Source organism: Microtus pennsylvanicus, chromosome 6 (assembly GCF_037038515.1).
Source record: "Microtus pennsylvanicus isolate mMicPen1 chromosome 6, mMicPen1.hap1, whole genome shotgun sequence".
Classification (NCBI taxonomy): domain Eukaryota; kingdom Metazoa; phylum Chordata; class Mammalia; order Rodentia; family Cricetidae; genus Microtus; species Microtus pennsylvanicus.
The window spans coordinates 58,520,213-58,536,688 of NC_134584.1; the positions used below are offsets into that span (position 1 = coordinate 58,520,213).

Genomic DNA, 16,476 nt, shown 5'->3' on the forward strand with positions numbered 1-16,476 from the left:
GCCAATTATGCTTATTTTCAATACCCACAATTTATCGTTATATATAAATATCCATAGTTTGTACAGTTTTGCACATATTGGGATAAAATACTATGATGAGATCATGGAATAATATAGGTAAAAAGAGGTTTTAAAAAACCCAACTCTAGAAACATTTCTATTCATTTTGTGAATAAATATTTTAATAAAAGCCTTGGTATTTTCTATCACCAAATATTAATAAGTTAGCTGAAGAAGTTCTTATTTATGTGTCTCTTCTGTGCTGGGAGTGTGGACTCTATTAGGGTTCTAACTCTGTCTTAGTTGGAGTTTCTGTTGCTGGGAAAAGAGCCCATGACCACAGCAACTCTTAAAAAGGAAAACTAATTTGGGCTGGCTTACAGTTCAGAGGTTTAGTCCGTTATTGGCATGGTGGGCAGCATGCAAGCCGACGTGGTGGTGAAGAGGGACCTGAGAGTTCAACACCCTGAGTCACAGGCAATAGGAAGTGAACTGTGTACTGGGTGTAGCTTGAACATATATGAGACCCCAAAACCTGCCTCCACAGTGACACACTTCTTCCAACAAGACCATGCCTACGACAACAAAGCTGTATCGCCTAATAGTGCCACTCCCTATGGATCACACACTCAAACACATGAGTCTATGAGGACCATACCTGTTCAGATGATCACAAAAGCTCAGTCAATCAGACAGACTGTACTGACAGTTCCCTGGGAGACACCCTGAGACAGATACTTCAATGTTGGCTGTTGCTGTGAGGAAAAGTGCCTGGGGAATATGGCCCACCTCAGGAGTTCTTGATGCTGTGGAAGGAAGGAGACGGAGACTGAATTCTGTTTTGAAATTCCTTTCCTGAAGTGAAATGTCCCAGTCAGATGAAATGTGACTATAGCATATATAGTTATATATGTAATATACTATGTCTGTATCGTCATACCAGAACTGTTCTTTAGGCTTATATAATTGTCCCAAACAAGGTGGGTGAACACTCAGTAACAGCTGTTTTACCCCGAAAGGCAGTTCCATACACTGTCCCTCTCTCGTGCTTGTGCGATCCATTTGCTTATTTCATTTGTGCTTGTGATGCTAGTGGACGGTTGCTTGTTGCACAACTGTCATAGGTCGAGACATCAGCCCGTTCCTCTTGTTGCTGTTTCTGTAGGAATTTTGGTGAGCATTATCACACGTTGTGCAAGGCCGTGAATCACCTAGCAACTGTTGACTGCATTTTCTCCCTGGCCAAGGTCGCCAAGCAAGGAAATTACTGCAGGTAACAGAGTTTTTCATTTCCGCCAATTATCATGGTTTCAGACAAAATGGGAGTAACCGATTAATTTGACGATTGCTATTATAAAATATTGTGGTTGTTCAGATGTGTTATCCTCTTGTTAAATCCAGATATCACATGTGCATATTAAATTTGAAAATTCCACTCCTTTCCTCCCTGCTCTCTGAGTTGAATGTGGATGATGGCATAACCCTGGAGAGAATGTTACGCTTGGACCTTTCAGTTTGTGTCAAGTTCTAAGATGAAGTTGGAGGACCCCTTTGCTCTTAGAAACTTTATGGCATATTTCCCCTCAATTTTAAAAATTACGGTTATAAAAGCTTGCATATAAACTAGGGACCAGGAAGATGGGGTTCTGCTTGGTGGCTGTGAGCTCTTCTGGTCCTCCTTGATTCAAGCCACTGTTCTTCAGTGGCCTCTGAGCATCCCAACATTCCCCAGTCTCCTTTCTATAAAGGACGCTAGGATTAAATCAGTCGAACTCTAAATAGTAATTCTACTTTTCAATACATTATCTTTCAAAAGCATTTTTAAACGAAGCTACATATTTCAGGAAAATGAAGAGACTATTTAGCTGTCTGGTTTATTGGGAGGACTAAAAAGCTTCAGAGGCTGCTGCCTGGCCGTGCCTGTGACCTGAAGTTCCTAGTGGACGATCTTGCTGTCCTTACGTCTTTCAAATTGGGGTTTCTTCTTTGTATTGTGTCAAGTTTGTAAAATATATATTTAAGTGTCCTATGATCTCCAGTACGTAGAGGGTATTAGAGCGAGGTTGTTTAATGTACATTTCTTTGTGAGAGATGTTTGGAGGAATTGAGTATATAAGCTATGTTCTCTAAATGTGATATTTTATTTTACTGCCCCATTGTGATAAGTATATCTCCATTATTGGTTATAGCAGTCATGTTTAAAATAGATTCTTGGCATCTCAGTTACTACTTTATCATACCAAAGGGATCTCAAACATACACACTGTTGCCTGACCCATAGACATTGTGCAGCTGAATCTTCACTGAAGCAAACAAGGGAAATTTATATCCTGTTTATCCTGTATTATTATAAAAACTTAGACTCTGCATTCCCTTCTACATTAGTGGTGTCAGAAGGAGGTCTTTTACACTAGATCTGTGAAGTGAGCGTTTCCTGATAGTCTATTTCTGAATGAAGCAGAGACATTTAGTGTTTGTTTATACACTCTTCCTAGTCGAGACCGAGGGTGCTCTCCTTTTCCTCGTCCCTCTTTAAGGCACCTTCAGGTATGTGCTGCTGCTGGAACTGCCATCGTGAGAAAGGGACACGAAAATAGTTATGAGGTTTGATTGCACCAAGTTAAGATTTTCATCAGTGTATAAGATGGGCAAGTTGTTTTTCCTTCTGTTATCTTTCAACCTTGTGCAGTTTCTCTGTATGTGAATAGACACAGTAAATTTAAAGTCTTTGTCGGGTCAGGTATCTGAAGCGCTGGTGGATCTGTCTTTTCTGTCTTTTTGACTGCTGGTGATTTTAATCATCACTTGTAGAAATGGTTTGTGTTGTACCTGTTAACAACAAACCACTCTGCCTACACAATAATCCAAATCAGACCAAATTAGGAAAAGCCCAGGATTAATGGATGCCAGCCCTCCCAGGTGGGCCCTCTGGAAAATGAATAAAGGGGAAAAGAAGAACCTGAATGGCAGTTTAAACAGCCTGTGGGAGTGGTCTTGGCCTTCCCTGGGGAGGGGTCACTGTTTGGCGGGCTTTCTCAGAGGTGGAGTTTGGACTGGGACAACTCCCAGGGGAGGGAGCTTTGAAATGGAACTTTCCACCCAACGTTTCAAAATGGGTGCCAGGGGTCTGGGGTGAAGCCCCCAGCCAAACAGTACCCATTCTAGAGTGATTTTTCATCCAGTAGGCATCTCAGGACACTTCCAGTCTGGTGTTACTGTTCCAGATCAGGATTAAGGTGATGAAGAGGTACCTGCCCTCCTCCCAGTTCTACTCTGGGACCTGGGACAGTTCTTCATAGCTTCTTCTCCAGGTCACAGCTGTCCCATGAGTTTAGCTTCCCTTGTACTCTTAGATACCTCTCAGCACTTCATGGTGGTCCATCTCCTGGGCCTCCGTCTCCCCCAGTCCTGCCTGCTAATGGCATGTTAGTTATCTGGTGCTTCTGGATGGTTGTTTTCTGCACTTCAATCAGCTCTTTTGTTTGTCCTTAGTCCAAGGATTGTTCTAGATTATCGAGTCCATCTATAGGCATTTCAGGAAACATTTTAAATGCTAAAAAAATTTTCAAATTATGCACTGTGTATTTTATATTAGAAAAAAATCACTGGAGTTTGGTGGAACTACATAATCTTATATACTTTTGACAGTGGATTACATCAGTCTCTTTGGCAGAAAATTAAAGTGGATATAGATTGCCACGAAACAGGAAGCTTGTGTTTAAACTGCATTTTAAATTGTATGTTTCTGAGAGGTACACTTTTTTTTCCAGTTCTTAGCTTTTTATGATGTTAGTGCATGTGAACCATGATCTTTGGTTAACCTGACTACTTGGCTTCATAATTGGGATCTTTTTTTAACATGCTATTAAGGTGTTCTCTTTGACTGTCCTGTAGCTTTCAGTCCGAGTTCTTACTTTGGTCCTTTCTGTCTAATTTGAATTATGTTTACTTGTTTCACTAACATCATTTATATTCTATTCCCGTGGGACGGTTAAAAGAGAAAGCTGCAATTTAAAAATATATAATATATATAATATATACCTAGATTTCCTCAGTCCTTCCCATCACAGCCCTGCGATATTGCTAGTGCGTCCTGCTTGTCCTGCTGTGGCTATTCTGTATGGAATAGCATCTCAGGACTGTGACTTTTCCTTTGCTTCTTACCCTCCTAAGAAGTGTTTTATCATTATATAATTTTGATAGCGACAGAATAAGTCATTGTCGATTTTCGAGCGGAACAAAACACTCAGTTTGGCTCTACAGCAGAAATCTCAGAGAAGTCACCTCAGTCTCATAAAGACTATGCACTAACTTAACTTGGTAGAGCACCTTCCATTTGATTTTAAACTTTATATCTCTTACATGTTCTTTCATCTTTTTCTCTTATGAGAAACTCAGAAGCACCTTCCTAAAACCCTGTATTATACTCTAAACTCCCAAGCTATTCTTTTCTTGTTCTTCTAGATGTCCCTTTGTTCTGATTCCTTCTCTGCTGCTGTGATAAAACACTGATTCTAAGCAGCTTGGAGAGGAGAGGGTTGTTTGGTTTACACTTCCAGGTCACAGTGCTTCTCTGTGTGACATCAGGGCAGGAACTGAAGCAGAACCCATGAAGGAATGCTGCCTACTGGCACTCTCTGCTCATGCTCAGCTGAGCTTTCTTATGCAGCTCACAACCCCTTCCTTGGGATGATGCTGCCCACATGGGCTGGGCCCTCGCATATCAATCATCAGCCAAAGCAATCTCTTACAGACAGGAGCACAGGCTAGTCTGATTGACAAGAAGTAATTTAAAATTTTGAATTTAGTATTCATAGATGAGTATGTTACATTCAGCATATGTTACCCATCCCTTGAAGACTAAGAATAAATTTGGTTTGAATAAAATTTGGTTTGCCATGCTTACTAGATTATAGATAAGTGGTGGAGCATTTCCTAACATGAGTGAGGTCATGACCTGAATCCCATAAAGCTGTTACTACTACTACTACTACTGATGATGATGATGATGATGATGATGACTATTATTTTATTAAAATTGTTCTGAGGTCGATTTTACTTCTATAAAGCTATCTTTAAAAATAGATTTTTAAAAATAAAAACAAGGATCCATTATTAGGCCCAGGTGGTAGAGTATATATTTTATGTGTGATGGTTATTTAAGTAATCTATTGAGTTACAGTGGTTGTGAGATGCTGTATTGAAATATGACTCTGTTTTTCAAATAAAGTACAATATGTCTATGAGTATCATTGTGCAGATGAAGGCTAGGAAGGGAGACACCAAACAGATTTCAATGTTGACTCCTGAGGCTTTGATAAATAGAATAAAGCTGTATTTAAAATAGATAAGAAGGGCTGGGAAGAGGGATCAGTGTTTGGGAGCAAAGGGTGTTCTTACAGAGGACCTGGGTTCAATTCCCAGCACCTATGTGGCAGCTTACAACTGTAAATGATAGTTTCTCTCTCACCCAGTCCTCAAGCTGTTCAGTCCCTAATAAACACACAGAGGCTTATATTAATTATAAACTGTTGGGCCTATTTCTTAGGCTTATTACTAACTAGCTCTTACAACTTAAATTAACACATAATTCTGTTTTTTTTGTTGTTGTTTGTTTGTTTTTGTTTTTTGAGACAGGGTTTTTCTGTATGCAGTCCTGGCTGTTCTGAAACACACTTTATAGACCAGGCTGGCCTCAAACTCACAGACATCTTCCTGCCTCTGCCTCCCAGATGCTGGGATTAAAGTCTTGTGCTACCACCACCTGGCCACCCATAATTCTTATCTATGTTTAACCATGTGGCTGTGTACCTTTTCTCAGTAAGGCATTCTCATCTTGCTTCCTCTGTGTCTTGCTGTGACTACATCTCTGCCTTTTTCTCTTCCCAGAATTTTCCTAGTCTGGTTACCCCACCCATCCTTTCTGCCTGGCTATTGACCAATCAGCGTTTTATTAAACTAATACAAGTGACAAATCCTTACAGGGTACAAGAGCAGTTTCCCACAGCACACAACCATCCACAATTCTAGGCCCTCACATGGCACACATTCATACACATAAATAAATCTAAAGCAATTTTAAAACTGATCTCAGATAATAATAAACAAATGAAAACTGAAATCACATGAAGATAGAATTCATAAGGCTTGCTGAGGCTGTCCTTCATTGTGCTGATATTCACAAATGCTGCTTTCTGATTAAGTGCTGATTAGTTTAACTGTTCTCAAATCCTTATTCTGAACACGTGTTATTGAGGTCTTCCGTGTTGGGTTCTGAAGCTTTGCGTGCTGTATCAATATATCCAGATTGGCCTTGACCTCACAGAAATCTCCCTGGCTGTCTCCCTAGTGCTGAGATTAAAGGTATGTTACCATGTCAAGCTAGTCAGTGGTTCTTTTCGAAAGCTACTTTTGTGTCTACAGGCTAAAACTTATTTTTTTTTCAGGCCAACTCTACAAGAAGAAAAGAAAATCATCATAAAAAATGGAAGACATCCTATGATTGATGTGTTGTTGGGTGAACAGGATCAGTTTGTGCCCAACAGTACGAGTTTATCAGTAAGTACCACCTGACACCAAAACTAATGTATGGTAAGGACATTGTTTTCAACCTTGTGAGTATCAGATAAATATTTTTATAAGTTATTTGGTTTTATCTTCAGCTTTAAATGGACTAATTCCAGGCATAGTTTTATATTCACAACCAACTGTGGAATTGGTATAATTCCCAAAGGAAAATTCTCTGCACATTGAAAGATTTAGCAACTAAAGATGATTATCTTACTTCTTCAATGTAGCCCAATAAAAACGCTTTATATTCACAAATACGCAACTGATGTTGGAATTACACAATGCATTTTCAGATTTTCATTAGCATACAACATTAGTGAGCTCTGTCCTACGATGCATGTTTTCAAACACTCTCAAAGAATTAAGAGTGATTAGCTGATTTAGGCTGCAATTCTCTTAAAAAAACACCTATGATTCTACATTTTTATTAATTTAACATATTCTTAATTCCTTCATAATAAAGCAAGATTTCAGAGGTTTTGGTGTGGGTACTGGCAAGATTCAGGAAGTGGGTAGCAGGGCAGAAATGAGATCATGAAACAAAGAGTTTGGGAAAGAAAAGTTAGTAAGAGCTGTCCACATGACTATTGGAATTGTCTAAAATGGCAGTGGTATTTGTTGTGGACAATAATGGTGATTCAGGAATCAGAGACTTCAAGGAATGGTAATTGAGGTTTGTAGATGTCTGTAATAAGGGCAAGTAGCTGTGGGAGGACTCTGAAGAAACAAGAACTTCTGAACCCTGAATGGAAAAGTACAACAAGATAGCAGCCCAAACATGGCAGAAGCTTTGCACAGAGAGGTTAGAAACAAAGCATTGGAGAGTTCAGTCAGTGGCAGGATTGAAATGTAGGAGAGCAGCCAGAGAGAAGTTATTATGGAGCTGGGGCAAGAGCAGTAGACCATGTTGGGCCACGAGCAAGGATATGACACGCTCACCGTGACCAGCCATGCGTGTATGGGGTGAGATGAAAAGCTTCTAATTCTGTTGATTTAATGTTACATATCAAGTCATACAGGATTTGTTGGTAATTTATAATTATGTTGGGTCTGTTCAGACTGTTACAATGAAGTACCATAGACTGGGTGGCTTTCCAACAACAGAAACTATCTTTCGTGATTCTGGAGCTGAATTCAAGATAAAGGTGTCAGTGCCTTGTGGGAGCTGGTTTGTGCTTTAGGTGTGGCTCTGTTGACGGAGGCTGCTCATTCGCTTCCAGCTGCTCAGACCCAAAATAATCATTCAGAAACTATATTATTTGCAGTACTGTTTGTCCAATAGCTTAAGCGTATTTCTAGTTAGCTCTTACATCTTAAATTAACCTGTTTCTATTATTTTATATTTTACCACAAGGCTCGTGGTTTACTGATAAAAGTTCCAGGGCACGTCTGTCTCCTCTGGTGTCTCCTCAAAGCCCTTGGTACTGTCATCATGGGAAGGAGAGAAATAGACATTGAGACCATAGCAACCAGAGACACAATGTCTGTAAATTTGTTCATTCTTGCAAGAAAAATGTGTATGCAATCAATTTGTCAGATGAGTTACAAATACTAATTTTCATTGTCTTTAAGGAGAAACCTATATACGAATAAGAACTCTGTTAGTTTCCACGCCAGTAGCTTCTCCAGAGGAAGTAATGTAGTTCTAGTATTTAGCAGCTTGGCTTATGCTTAACTGATAAACATAATGTTTATCACGAAAATGTTCTCTACTGCCCATGCTCATCCTCTTCATTAAACAACCTTAGCCTTAGCCTTGATGCCTTGTTTGTTCATTTCTCTTTTTATATCTTTTTCTTTTATTTTCATTTTCCTCCTTTTAAACAAAACCAGAACGTATTATATTGTTAATAAGTCAGGTTTGAACAAATACAGTAGCCTTCTAATTACAAAGACATTTTCTAAAAAAAAAAATCATTAACTCTTGTATTTAATTCTTTACAAAATAAACTGAGTGGTTTTTTTCCTACTATGCAGTTTAGAGTGTTCCAGAATATTCACTTTTTTTGCATAAGCTTTTCCTAACTTGAGTAGGAGTTGATATAGACTGTTGCTATGGTGAACTGCATTCTGCTTTCAGGGTATAAATTTATATACAGGGATAGTGTAGAGAAAGAACTTACTATGTAAAACTCAATCTAACATGTACTATTTTAATTTATAAACTGGCTATTAATTTATAAACTATATCCTGACAGAAATGCCCTCAAAGTTAGGTATCATTGTTACTTCTGATAGTTACATTGTTTTGAAAATTAGCCTTTCAGACATCTAAACTATTCTAGCTTTCTTGGGTTCTGTATTCTGTGATATCACTAGAGTTCTCATAGCAAAGAAACCATTTGCTCGCTTCTCTCACAGTTTTAGGAATCTCTTCTAAGGGTTTGTCCTTCAGTCCCTACGTCCTCCATCCTGCCCACGTCCACTCCCTTTCCCCTGTAGCCTCTTCTAACTTGCCACGCCATGCTCCCACCTGAATTGATGCGTGCTCTCGGAGTCCTCTATAACTGTGCCGTCGGGCTTGGCAGATGGTACTCCCTCCGCCTAGAATGTCATCCGTCCCCACTCACGCTCTCTGCCCCCACACGCCCACAGCCCACTTCGCCATTTCAAACTCTGCTTTTTCTCCCTCTCAGATGTCTCCTGACGCAATTCCCTCACCAACGCTCCGATGATCCCACACCCCACACCTACACTCCGTGTTTCCCCCATCATGGTACTTCTCCTCCTAAGCCACGGTTGTTCTTTTTGATGTGCCTCCCAGAGGGTTCTGTCTCGACAAGGACAGGGAGTGTCATGCCTGTGGAGGTGTCACACCCGTGTCCACAGCGTGCCCCCGACGCATAGCATGGTCCTACTCAGATTTGTCACTGAGGATTTACTGAGACACCTCAGTAACGACCAAATCTCACTTTAAAGTTTTGCCTCTTTTTCTTCCAGAAAAAAAAAAAAAATGTTACTTTTTCAGGATTGGGGATTTCACAGTTTACAGAGCATTGCACTGAAGAAGTAGAAGAAAGATGAGATACTACAGGGTAACACCTCTGCATACTTGTGATAAACTAATCCCCAGAATGGGAAAGTGATCTAGAGGCTGCCGGAGTTGAGTCTTTGACAGTTTCTTGGAACATGGGTATAGTCTAGAACAAGTGGTGCTTTTTCAGCCATACTTGCTGCCTGAACACATAGGGAATGATACCTTTTTGACAGCACACTGAAATAAAAGGAGAAGGAAGAGTTTACTTTGGCCTAGAGGATAGTGACCCAAGGACTGTGGCTGTCTTAGCCCCATCCGTCACCTTGAGGGTTAAGGAGTCAGTACTGTGTATCCTTATGGCCCTGTGCAAAACCAGGACACACTGATTAGAGCAGTTCATGAAACGACATGACAGTTATAACTGTGTTGAAATAGGAGCGGCGGGCTGTGTCCCGCCACCCGGCTAGCTTTACCCGAAATAATTACACAGAAACTGTATTCTTTTAAACACCGCTTGGCCCATTTCTATCTAGCCTCTTCTAGGCTAGCTCTTGCACCTGGACTAGCCCATTTCTAATAATCTGCTGTAGCCCACGAGCTGGCTTACCAGGAATGATCCTAACCTGCGTCTGTCTGGAGTGGGAGAATCATGGCGACTCCTTGACTCAGCTTCTTTCTCCCAGTCTTCTGTTCTGTTTACTCTTCCCACCTATGTTTTAACCTATGAGGGCCAAGTAGTTTCTTTATTGCTTAACCAATGAAATCAACAGATTGATATATGACACTCCCACATCATAACTGCCCTGTGACTGTCTGGCTATCTGGTGGGTGGGCTTTTGAAAACAAAGTTGTTCTTGTATTTTGGTTTTGAGATAAGAAATCTAAATTCAACTCTGTGGCTTTAGGAAGTTGGGTGGGAGAGACAATGAGCCTAATGTGCAGAGATCTCCAGGAAGCCACTGAACTGTGGATCTCTCTAGCTTGTGGGAAACCTAGTGCCCAGTTCCCTAGAGGCAAGTACTGGGGTCTAGATCAGTAAGTGACCTGAGGCTCTTTAGTGCCCAGGACTGTGCATGGTGTGTAGTAGAGACACCCTTATTTGTTTGTCTATTGGAACGTGTGACGTGGGTCTGCAGGTCAGGTCCCTTCTGCTCCAGCAGATCATAGATGGGGTGGGTAATGGGGCAGGCCAAGTCATAACCTCGGGTCTGGGCCTGAGCAGCTGTAGGGTTGGTCCACCAGATGTGAAATGGGGGAGCTTTCCCATGCTTACTACTTTAGGACTGGCTCACCACACCTACACTAGCAGGGTTGACTCTCTCGCTCTTACTACTACAGGGCCAGTTCTCCCACTTGCCCCAGAAGTTGATCGGAGGGAGGGCGGCTCTCCCCCACATTGGTGCTTCAAGACAGATGGGTAATGGGGGACATCTCTCCCATGCTCACACTTTGAGGGCTGGCTCACCCACACCTGCACTAACAGGGTTCACCGTATTGTGCTACCCTGCCGAGGTCAGGGACAGCTCTTCCACTTTTATGACCACAGGGCCAGCTTGGAGGAAGCATTGTAAGATGTAGTTTTAATTCTATGTCTGCTTGTGTCTATGTGTGGGCATATGCACATGAGTGCTGGTGCTTGTGGAGGCCAGGAGAGGTCATCAGATGGACTGGAGCTGGAGTTCCAGGTGGGTATGGGGTGTCTGATATGAGCGCTGGGAACTTAGGTTCTTTGCAAAAGCTGTATGGACACTTTGCTGCTGGACCCTATCTCCAGCCCCAAGGGAGGCGTGAATGGCACCCTGTGTTCTCCTCTCCTGTTTGGAACAGTGAGAAAACATTTGTTAGACACTGACTTGAAAAGGATTTATTTATTTACTTTCATGTGTAAGTTTGTTTCTGTATGGATGCACACTTTGTGTATGGATGTTCTCTGTGGCTTAAAGGGCATTAGTTCCTACAGTGGATCTAGGTGGTTGTGAGCCACCTGCTGTGGGTGCTGGGAAGTGAGTTCACGTCCCAGAGGACCAGCAGACCACTTAACCATCCAGCCACCTCTCCAACTGATACTGATTTTCTTTTCTTAAAATACCTATTGCTGGTATCTGCCCAGAGTGGTCCTCTTTCTTCCTCTCCCTAACTGATACCCATTGATTGAACTCTTGTTTGTTCTTCAAGACCCCCAAACAAATATTTCCCCCTGAATAGAACCTTAACCATCACTTTAGCCAGAAAAACATCTGTCCATGGTAGTATTTCTTCCTGCCCTAAAATTCCTCCCAGACATCACATTTTGTTATGTGGGCACAGAGGGTGCTGTGATATATAGCATATAAAAATTTAAATTCTGTTCTTCCATTGCTTCCCTGTCACCTGGAACAGTCCACCGTAGTCATTGGGCCTTGGTTCTCCCAGCCATAAGTGAAAGCCTGGGTACCAGCCTTGCTTCCACTACCCTGATGAACGTGAGATGTGTAGGATGTGGTCTCTCAGTCGCTAACCTCGCTGTCCTTTCCATTCCTCATTCCCCTAGCTTACGCGTGTGGAGATTTGACTGAGAGCTGTGTGGAGTGAGTCTTTTCTACAACTTGCCATTGATTGACATTTTCAGGGACTAAAGCACATTAAAACTGACATTTTTTCCAGTGGCCCGCAGCTACTATAAAAATAGCTCTGCCACAGTCTTTAAAGACGGGTGTCAGTATCTGTACCTGTCAAGGAAGGAAGCATGGTTCGCAGAGAATTAGCTTTTACCTGGGTCTCAGACATGAACATGTGACAATTTTGGATTCTCTTCTCCTTTTGACTTTGGGGTTACTATGACTGACTGTCATCCTAGTGTCCTCAGTGGCGGAGCCAAGTTCCCCGATTTAACAGTGTCTGTGCCTCCTTGTCCTTGAGCAGAGGTCCCTTGTGAGACTCTGTCCGCAGTTTTGCTGCCAGCGCTCTGCTCTGCTGGGCAGGACTCTTAGCTTCCCAAGCCTTTGTGTTTCTTCACTGTCACGGGTTGTCTTGATTGGGGTTTCTGTTGCCATGAAGAGACACCGTGACCACTGCAACTCTTATAAAAGAAAACATTGAATTTGGGCTAGCTCACAGCTTCAGAGGTTTCCTCTGTTGTTGTCATGGCGAGAAACATGACAGCACGCAGGCAGACCTGGTGTTAGAGAAGGAGCAGAGAGTTCTACGTCTGGATCCGGAGGCAGCAGGAAGAGACTGTGTGTCACTAGGCCTGCCTTGAACTTCTGAGACCTCAAGCCTACCTCCAACAAGGCCACACCTACTCCAACCAGGCCACACATTTTAATAGTGCCACTCCTTATGAGCCTCTGGAGGGCATTTTTATTGAAATCACTACACATGAGAACAAAGGGGCCATGGTGCACATTTGTAATGCTTGCTATCAGGAGATGGAGATAGGAGGAGTATAAGTTTGAGGCCAGGATAGAGTGCATAAGACGACCCTCCCTCCATGAAACTGTTGTAAGAACTAAGTGAGATGATGCATATGAACTTGTGTGTTTGTGTGTGTGTGTGTGTGTGTGTGTGTGTGTGTGTGTGTGTGTGTGTGTGTGTGCATGCCTGCATGTGCGCGTACACGCACACATACACATGTTTAGGTGCATGTGTGTGTATGGGTGTATGTGGAAGGCAGATCATTGACATTGGGTGTCTTCCCCAGTCATTCTCTATTTCATTAGACAGGCTCTCTCACTGAACCTGGAGCTTGCTGATTCAATTTGGCTAGCTATTCAACAAGACCCAGGGATCTCCTGCCTTTGGGGTTACAGGCATGTTCCACTTCGCCTGGCTTTACATGTGTGTGGTAGGGTTCTAAACCCAGGTTCTCAAACTTACACAGGACTTGCTAACTAAGCTGTCTCCCAGCCTTTTTATGACTTTCTCATGCTGTTAAATTTTCACCTTTCCCAAAGAAGATAATGTTTAACGTTATGGATGCTTGGTTTTTTCAAGTTCTACTCAACATTTTGACTCTTAAATTTTGAACTCTGTTCTGAGTAGTACAGTTGTGTACACTCCCATTCACTTCAGTAGGCTTCCTTGGGTGCAGAGGGAGTTTGGCCAAGTTTTGGCTTTGTTCTGTCCTGTTAGGATGTTTACTCATGCTAACAATGGCTTTAGACTGTTCTCTTAGGGAATGCTCACTCATCCTTAGTGCTCTTCTGGACAGATTTAATGTGTGTTAGGAAGCCTTTGATGTGTGGTACCTCAGATACCTACCCTATCCAGAAGATAGATGAGCACATTAAATGGGTCGGTGACGTCCTTGGTCATTATCGTCTTTACTGTGTCATCTTGGGATGAAGAAAAAGACTCATATCTCCCTAATTTTTAAAGATAATGCAGACGTTGCTTTTAAAACATAAATGTGGTAAGCATCGCCTTTGTAACACATTCGACTATCAGACTCATCTATCATGGGGACTTCTAGCAGTGAGATGGGTAGTAACAAGCAAGCAAGACAAGGTCATTTCAGAGAGGAAACAAAGAAAATGGAATGGGTGACTGTAACGGAGAATGACGGGCAGAGGGGCTCAGCACACATCCTGGCTAAGGGAGGCTCAAACCTGTGGAAGAGCCTTGAGACAAGACTGAGTCTAGAGCCAGGCTCCTGGCTGGTCACTGAAGAGCAAACATCAAGTCTTGTGGCACCAAGGGAACCTGGTAGAAGTGTTGACTAGGTAAGAAAGTTGGGCCCGGAAGGGACTAACTAGGAATGCCTGCTGCAAACAAACTGTGCGGATGGCAATTCTGAAAAGAGGCAGTCAGTTACTCAAGTAGTGGTGGGCAGAGCAGCTGCCATGATTAGCTCGGGCCTCTGAGAAGATCCACTGCACGGCCAGCATGTTGTGTCCCCCTCCAGAGTCAAACATGGAAATCCTAAGTATCAAGTCGATAGCATTAAGAGGCATGTTTCTAATCATTGGAGTTGATTAGATCTTAAGAGTGGACTCCTCCTGCATAAGATTAGTGCTCTTAAGAAAGGAGGCTGAGAGGACTCACTTATCCCTCAGCCATGTGAGTACCCAGCCAGAAGTCACTGCAGTTGCCTACAGAGTCGGGACAACAAAGGGGGACACAGGAAGTGTGTACGTATCTCGATGCCTGATGATTCTTAACTGTTGTGTGTCCTGTTTATGTTTGTTATGCCTCTTATTGGAGGTCTTTTAGGGTTGGTTAAGAAAGTGCCATTTGGGGTTGGAGCGCTGACTCAGCTGTTAAGAGCACATGTTGCTCTTGCAGAAGACCTGGATCCAGTTCCCAGAACCCACATGTTGGTTCACTGCCATCCATAACTCCAGTTCTAGGGAATCTAATACTCTATTTTGACCTTCACAGGCACCAGGCACATGTAGTATGTTTATATACATACAAGCAAAACCCTCATACACATAAATAAATCTTAAAACATTTTTTATAAAAGAATACACCATTTGTCACCTGTGAGCAGTTGGGTTTAGTGAGTTGAAAAGTTGTTCTTAACTGAGCTTCACAAATATAGAGGTGGCCAGAACATCCTCCTTCATAGTAGCAGCTGCAATGTGTCCAGCCTCCCTGGGCATTTCTTTACCCACACAACAGAGCAAAGGTGCTCCCCAGATGCCCTCTCCAGGGTGTGTATAGGGAAATCTTTGGCTACAGTGTAGGACCTCTGCTTTGGCTCCACATTTTCATGTCCTGTGACTGAATTTAAACTAAGAGACTGTTTAATTTAACTGTCTTTATCCTAAGGGGAAGAAACTGAGGCCTGGAGAAGCACATCAGCCTGCCTGAACCCTTTTGTAGAAACCACTTTTCCTGCTATATGGGCCCATTCTTTATTCATATTTATTCCTTTTTGAATAGGTTTTTAAGATTTATTTTTGTGTATAAGCATTTGCCTGCTATAAGTGTGTACGCCATGTGCATGCCTAGTTTGAAGGCTGTCAGAAGAAGGGGCGGGCCTCCTGGAGCAGGAGTTACAAATGGCCTCCATGTGGGTACTGGGAATTGAATCTGGATCCTGTGCAAGAGCAACAAGTGCTCTTAACTGCTGAGCCACCTCTCCAGCCCCCATCTTTATTCCTTTACCTTCCCAGCCTGTGGGTTTCGTTCTTTGTCAAGATTTTCATAGAAACTGATATTACAGACAAATCTCTTCGTATTTTTTTTGCATGGTCCTCAGCATAATATGTATTCACTACATGGATATCAGTGCTGGCTTCCCGCAGATGCCAGTGTTGAGTAAGTTAGGGACTAAGGTTTGCAGTGTGAAAAAAGTGAGAAAGGAGAGGAAACTGCTCCTTAATTGGAGGAAGCTACTGTTGGCATTTTGACAAATGCTCTTGGCATTTTATTTACCTTTTCTATTTTTTTTGTTTTACATATTATTTAGGCATTTTGATTTTTTTTTTTTTGATGTAAGGTTTCTCTCTGTATCCTTGGCTGTCCTGGAACTCACTCTATGGGCCAAAATGACCTTGAACTTAGAGATCTGCCCGTGTCTGCCTCCTGAGTGCTGAAACTAAAGGCGTGTGTCATCACTATCGGCTTTATTCATCTTTTTAATACATAACTGTGAGTGTTTGTATTTTATAGTCTGTATTTTAACACAGTTACACAGACAAGTCCCTACGTTTTCAAACTATCCTAGGACAATTTTCATCATGCAATGGTATTATATTAAACAATGAAACTGCTCTTTGGCTTGGGAAATGAGCATAGAGGTCAGGAAGGTCAGGGAGAAGGCCAGTTGGAAATGAGCTTCACACGCTTCAGTCTTCCCTGCCATTTCTGACTTTGCAAGGATCAAAGTGTTCCCTGGGACACACAGTTTGATACTGGAAATAGGTGTTAGAATTAGTAGAGAAACATATTTCACACAGTAAGTGCGTTCTGCATCTTTCCAGCTCTTGAAGCACAGTGCCTCA

At 42.2% G+C, this 16,476-nt stretch overlaps 1 protein-coding gene across 2 annotated transcripts in view; it reads left to right on the forward strand.

Moving 5' to 3' along the window:
- The window catches only part of Msh3 (mutS homolog 3), a 149,566-nt gene that overhangs the window by 106,495 nt on the left and 26,595 nt on the right, over positions 1–16,476 (forward strand). For both annotated transcript variants that reach the window (XM_075976332.1, XM_075976333.1), the window contains exons 18-19: positions 1,166–1,273; positions 6,447–6,558. In XM_075976332.1, coding sequence (XP_075832447.1) covers positions 1,166–1,273; positions 6,447–6,558 — 220 coding nt within the window. The remainder of the gene's footprint in view (positions 1–1,165; positions 1,274–6,446; positions 6,559–16,476) is intronic.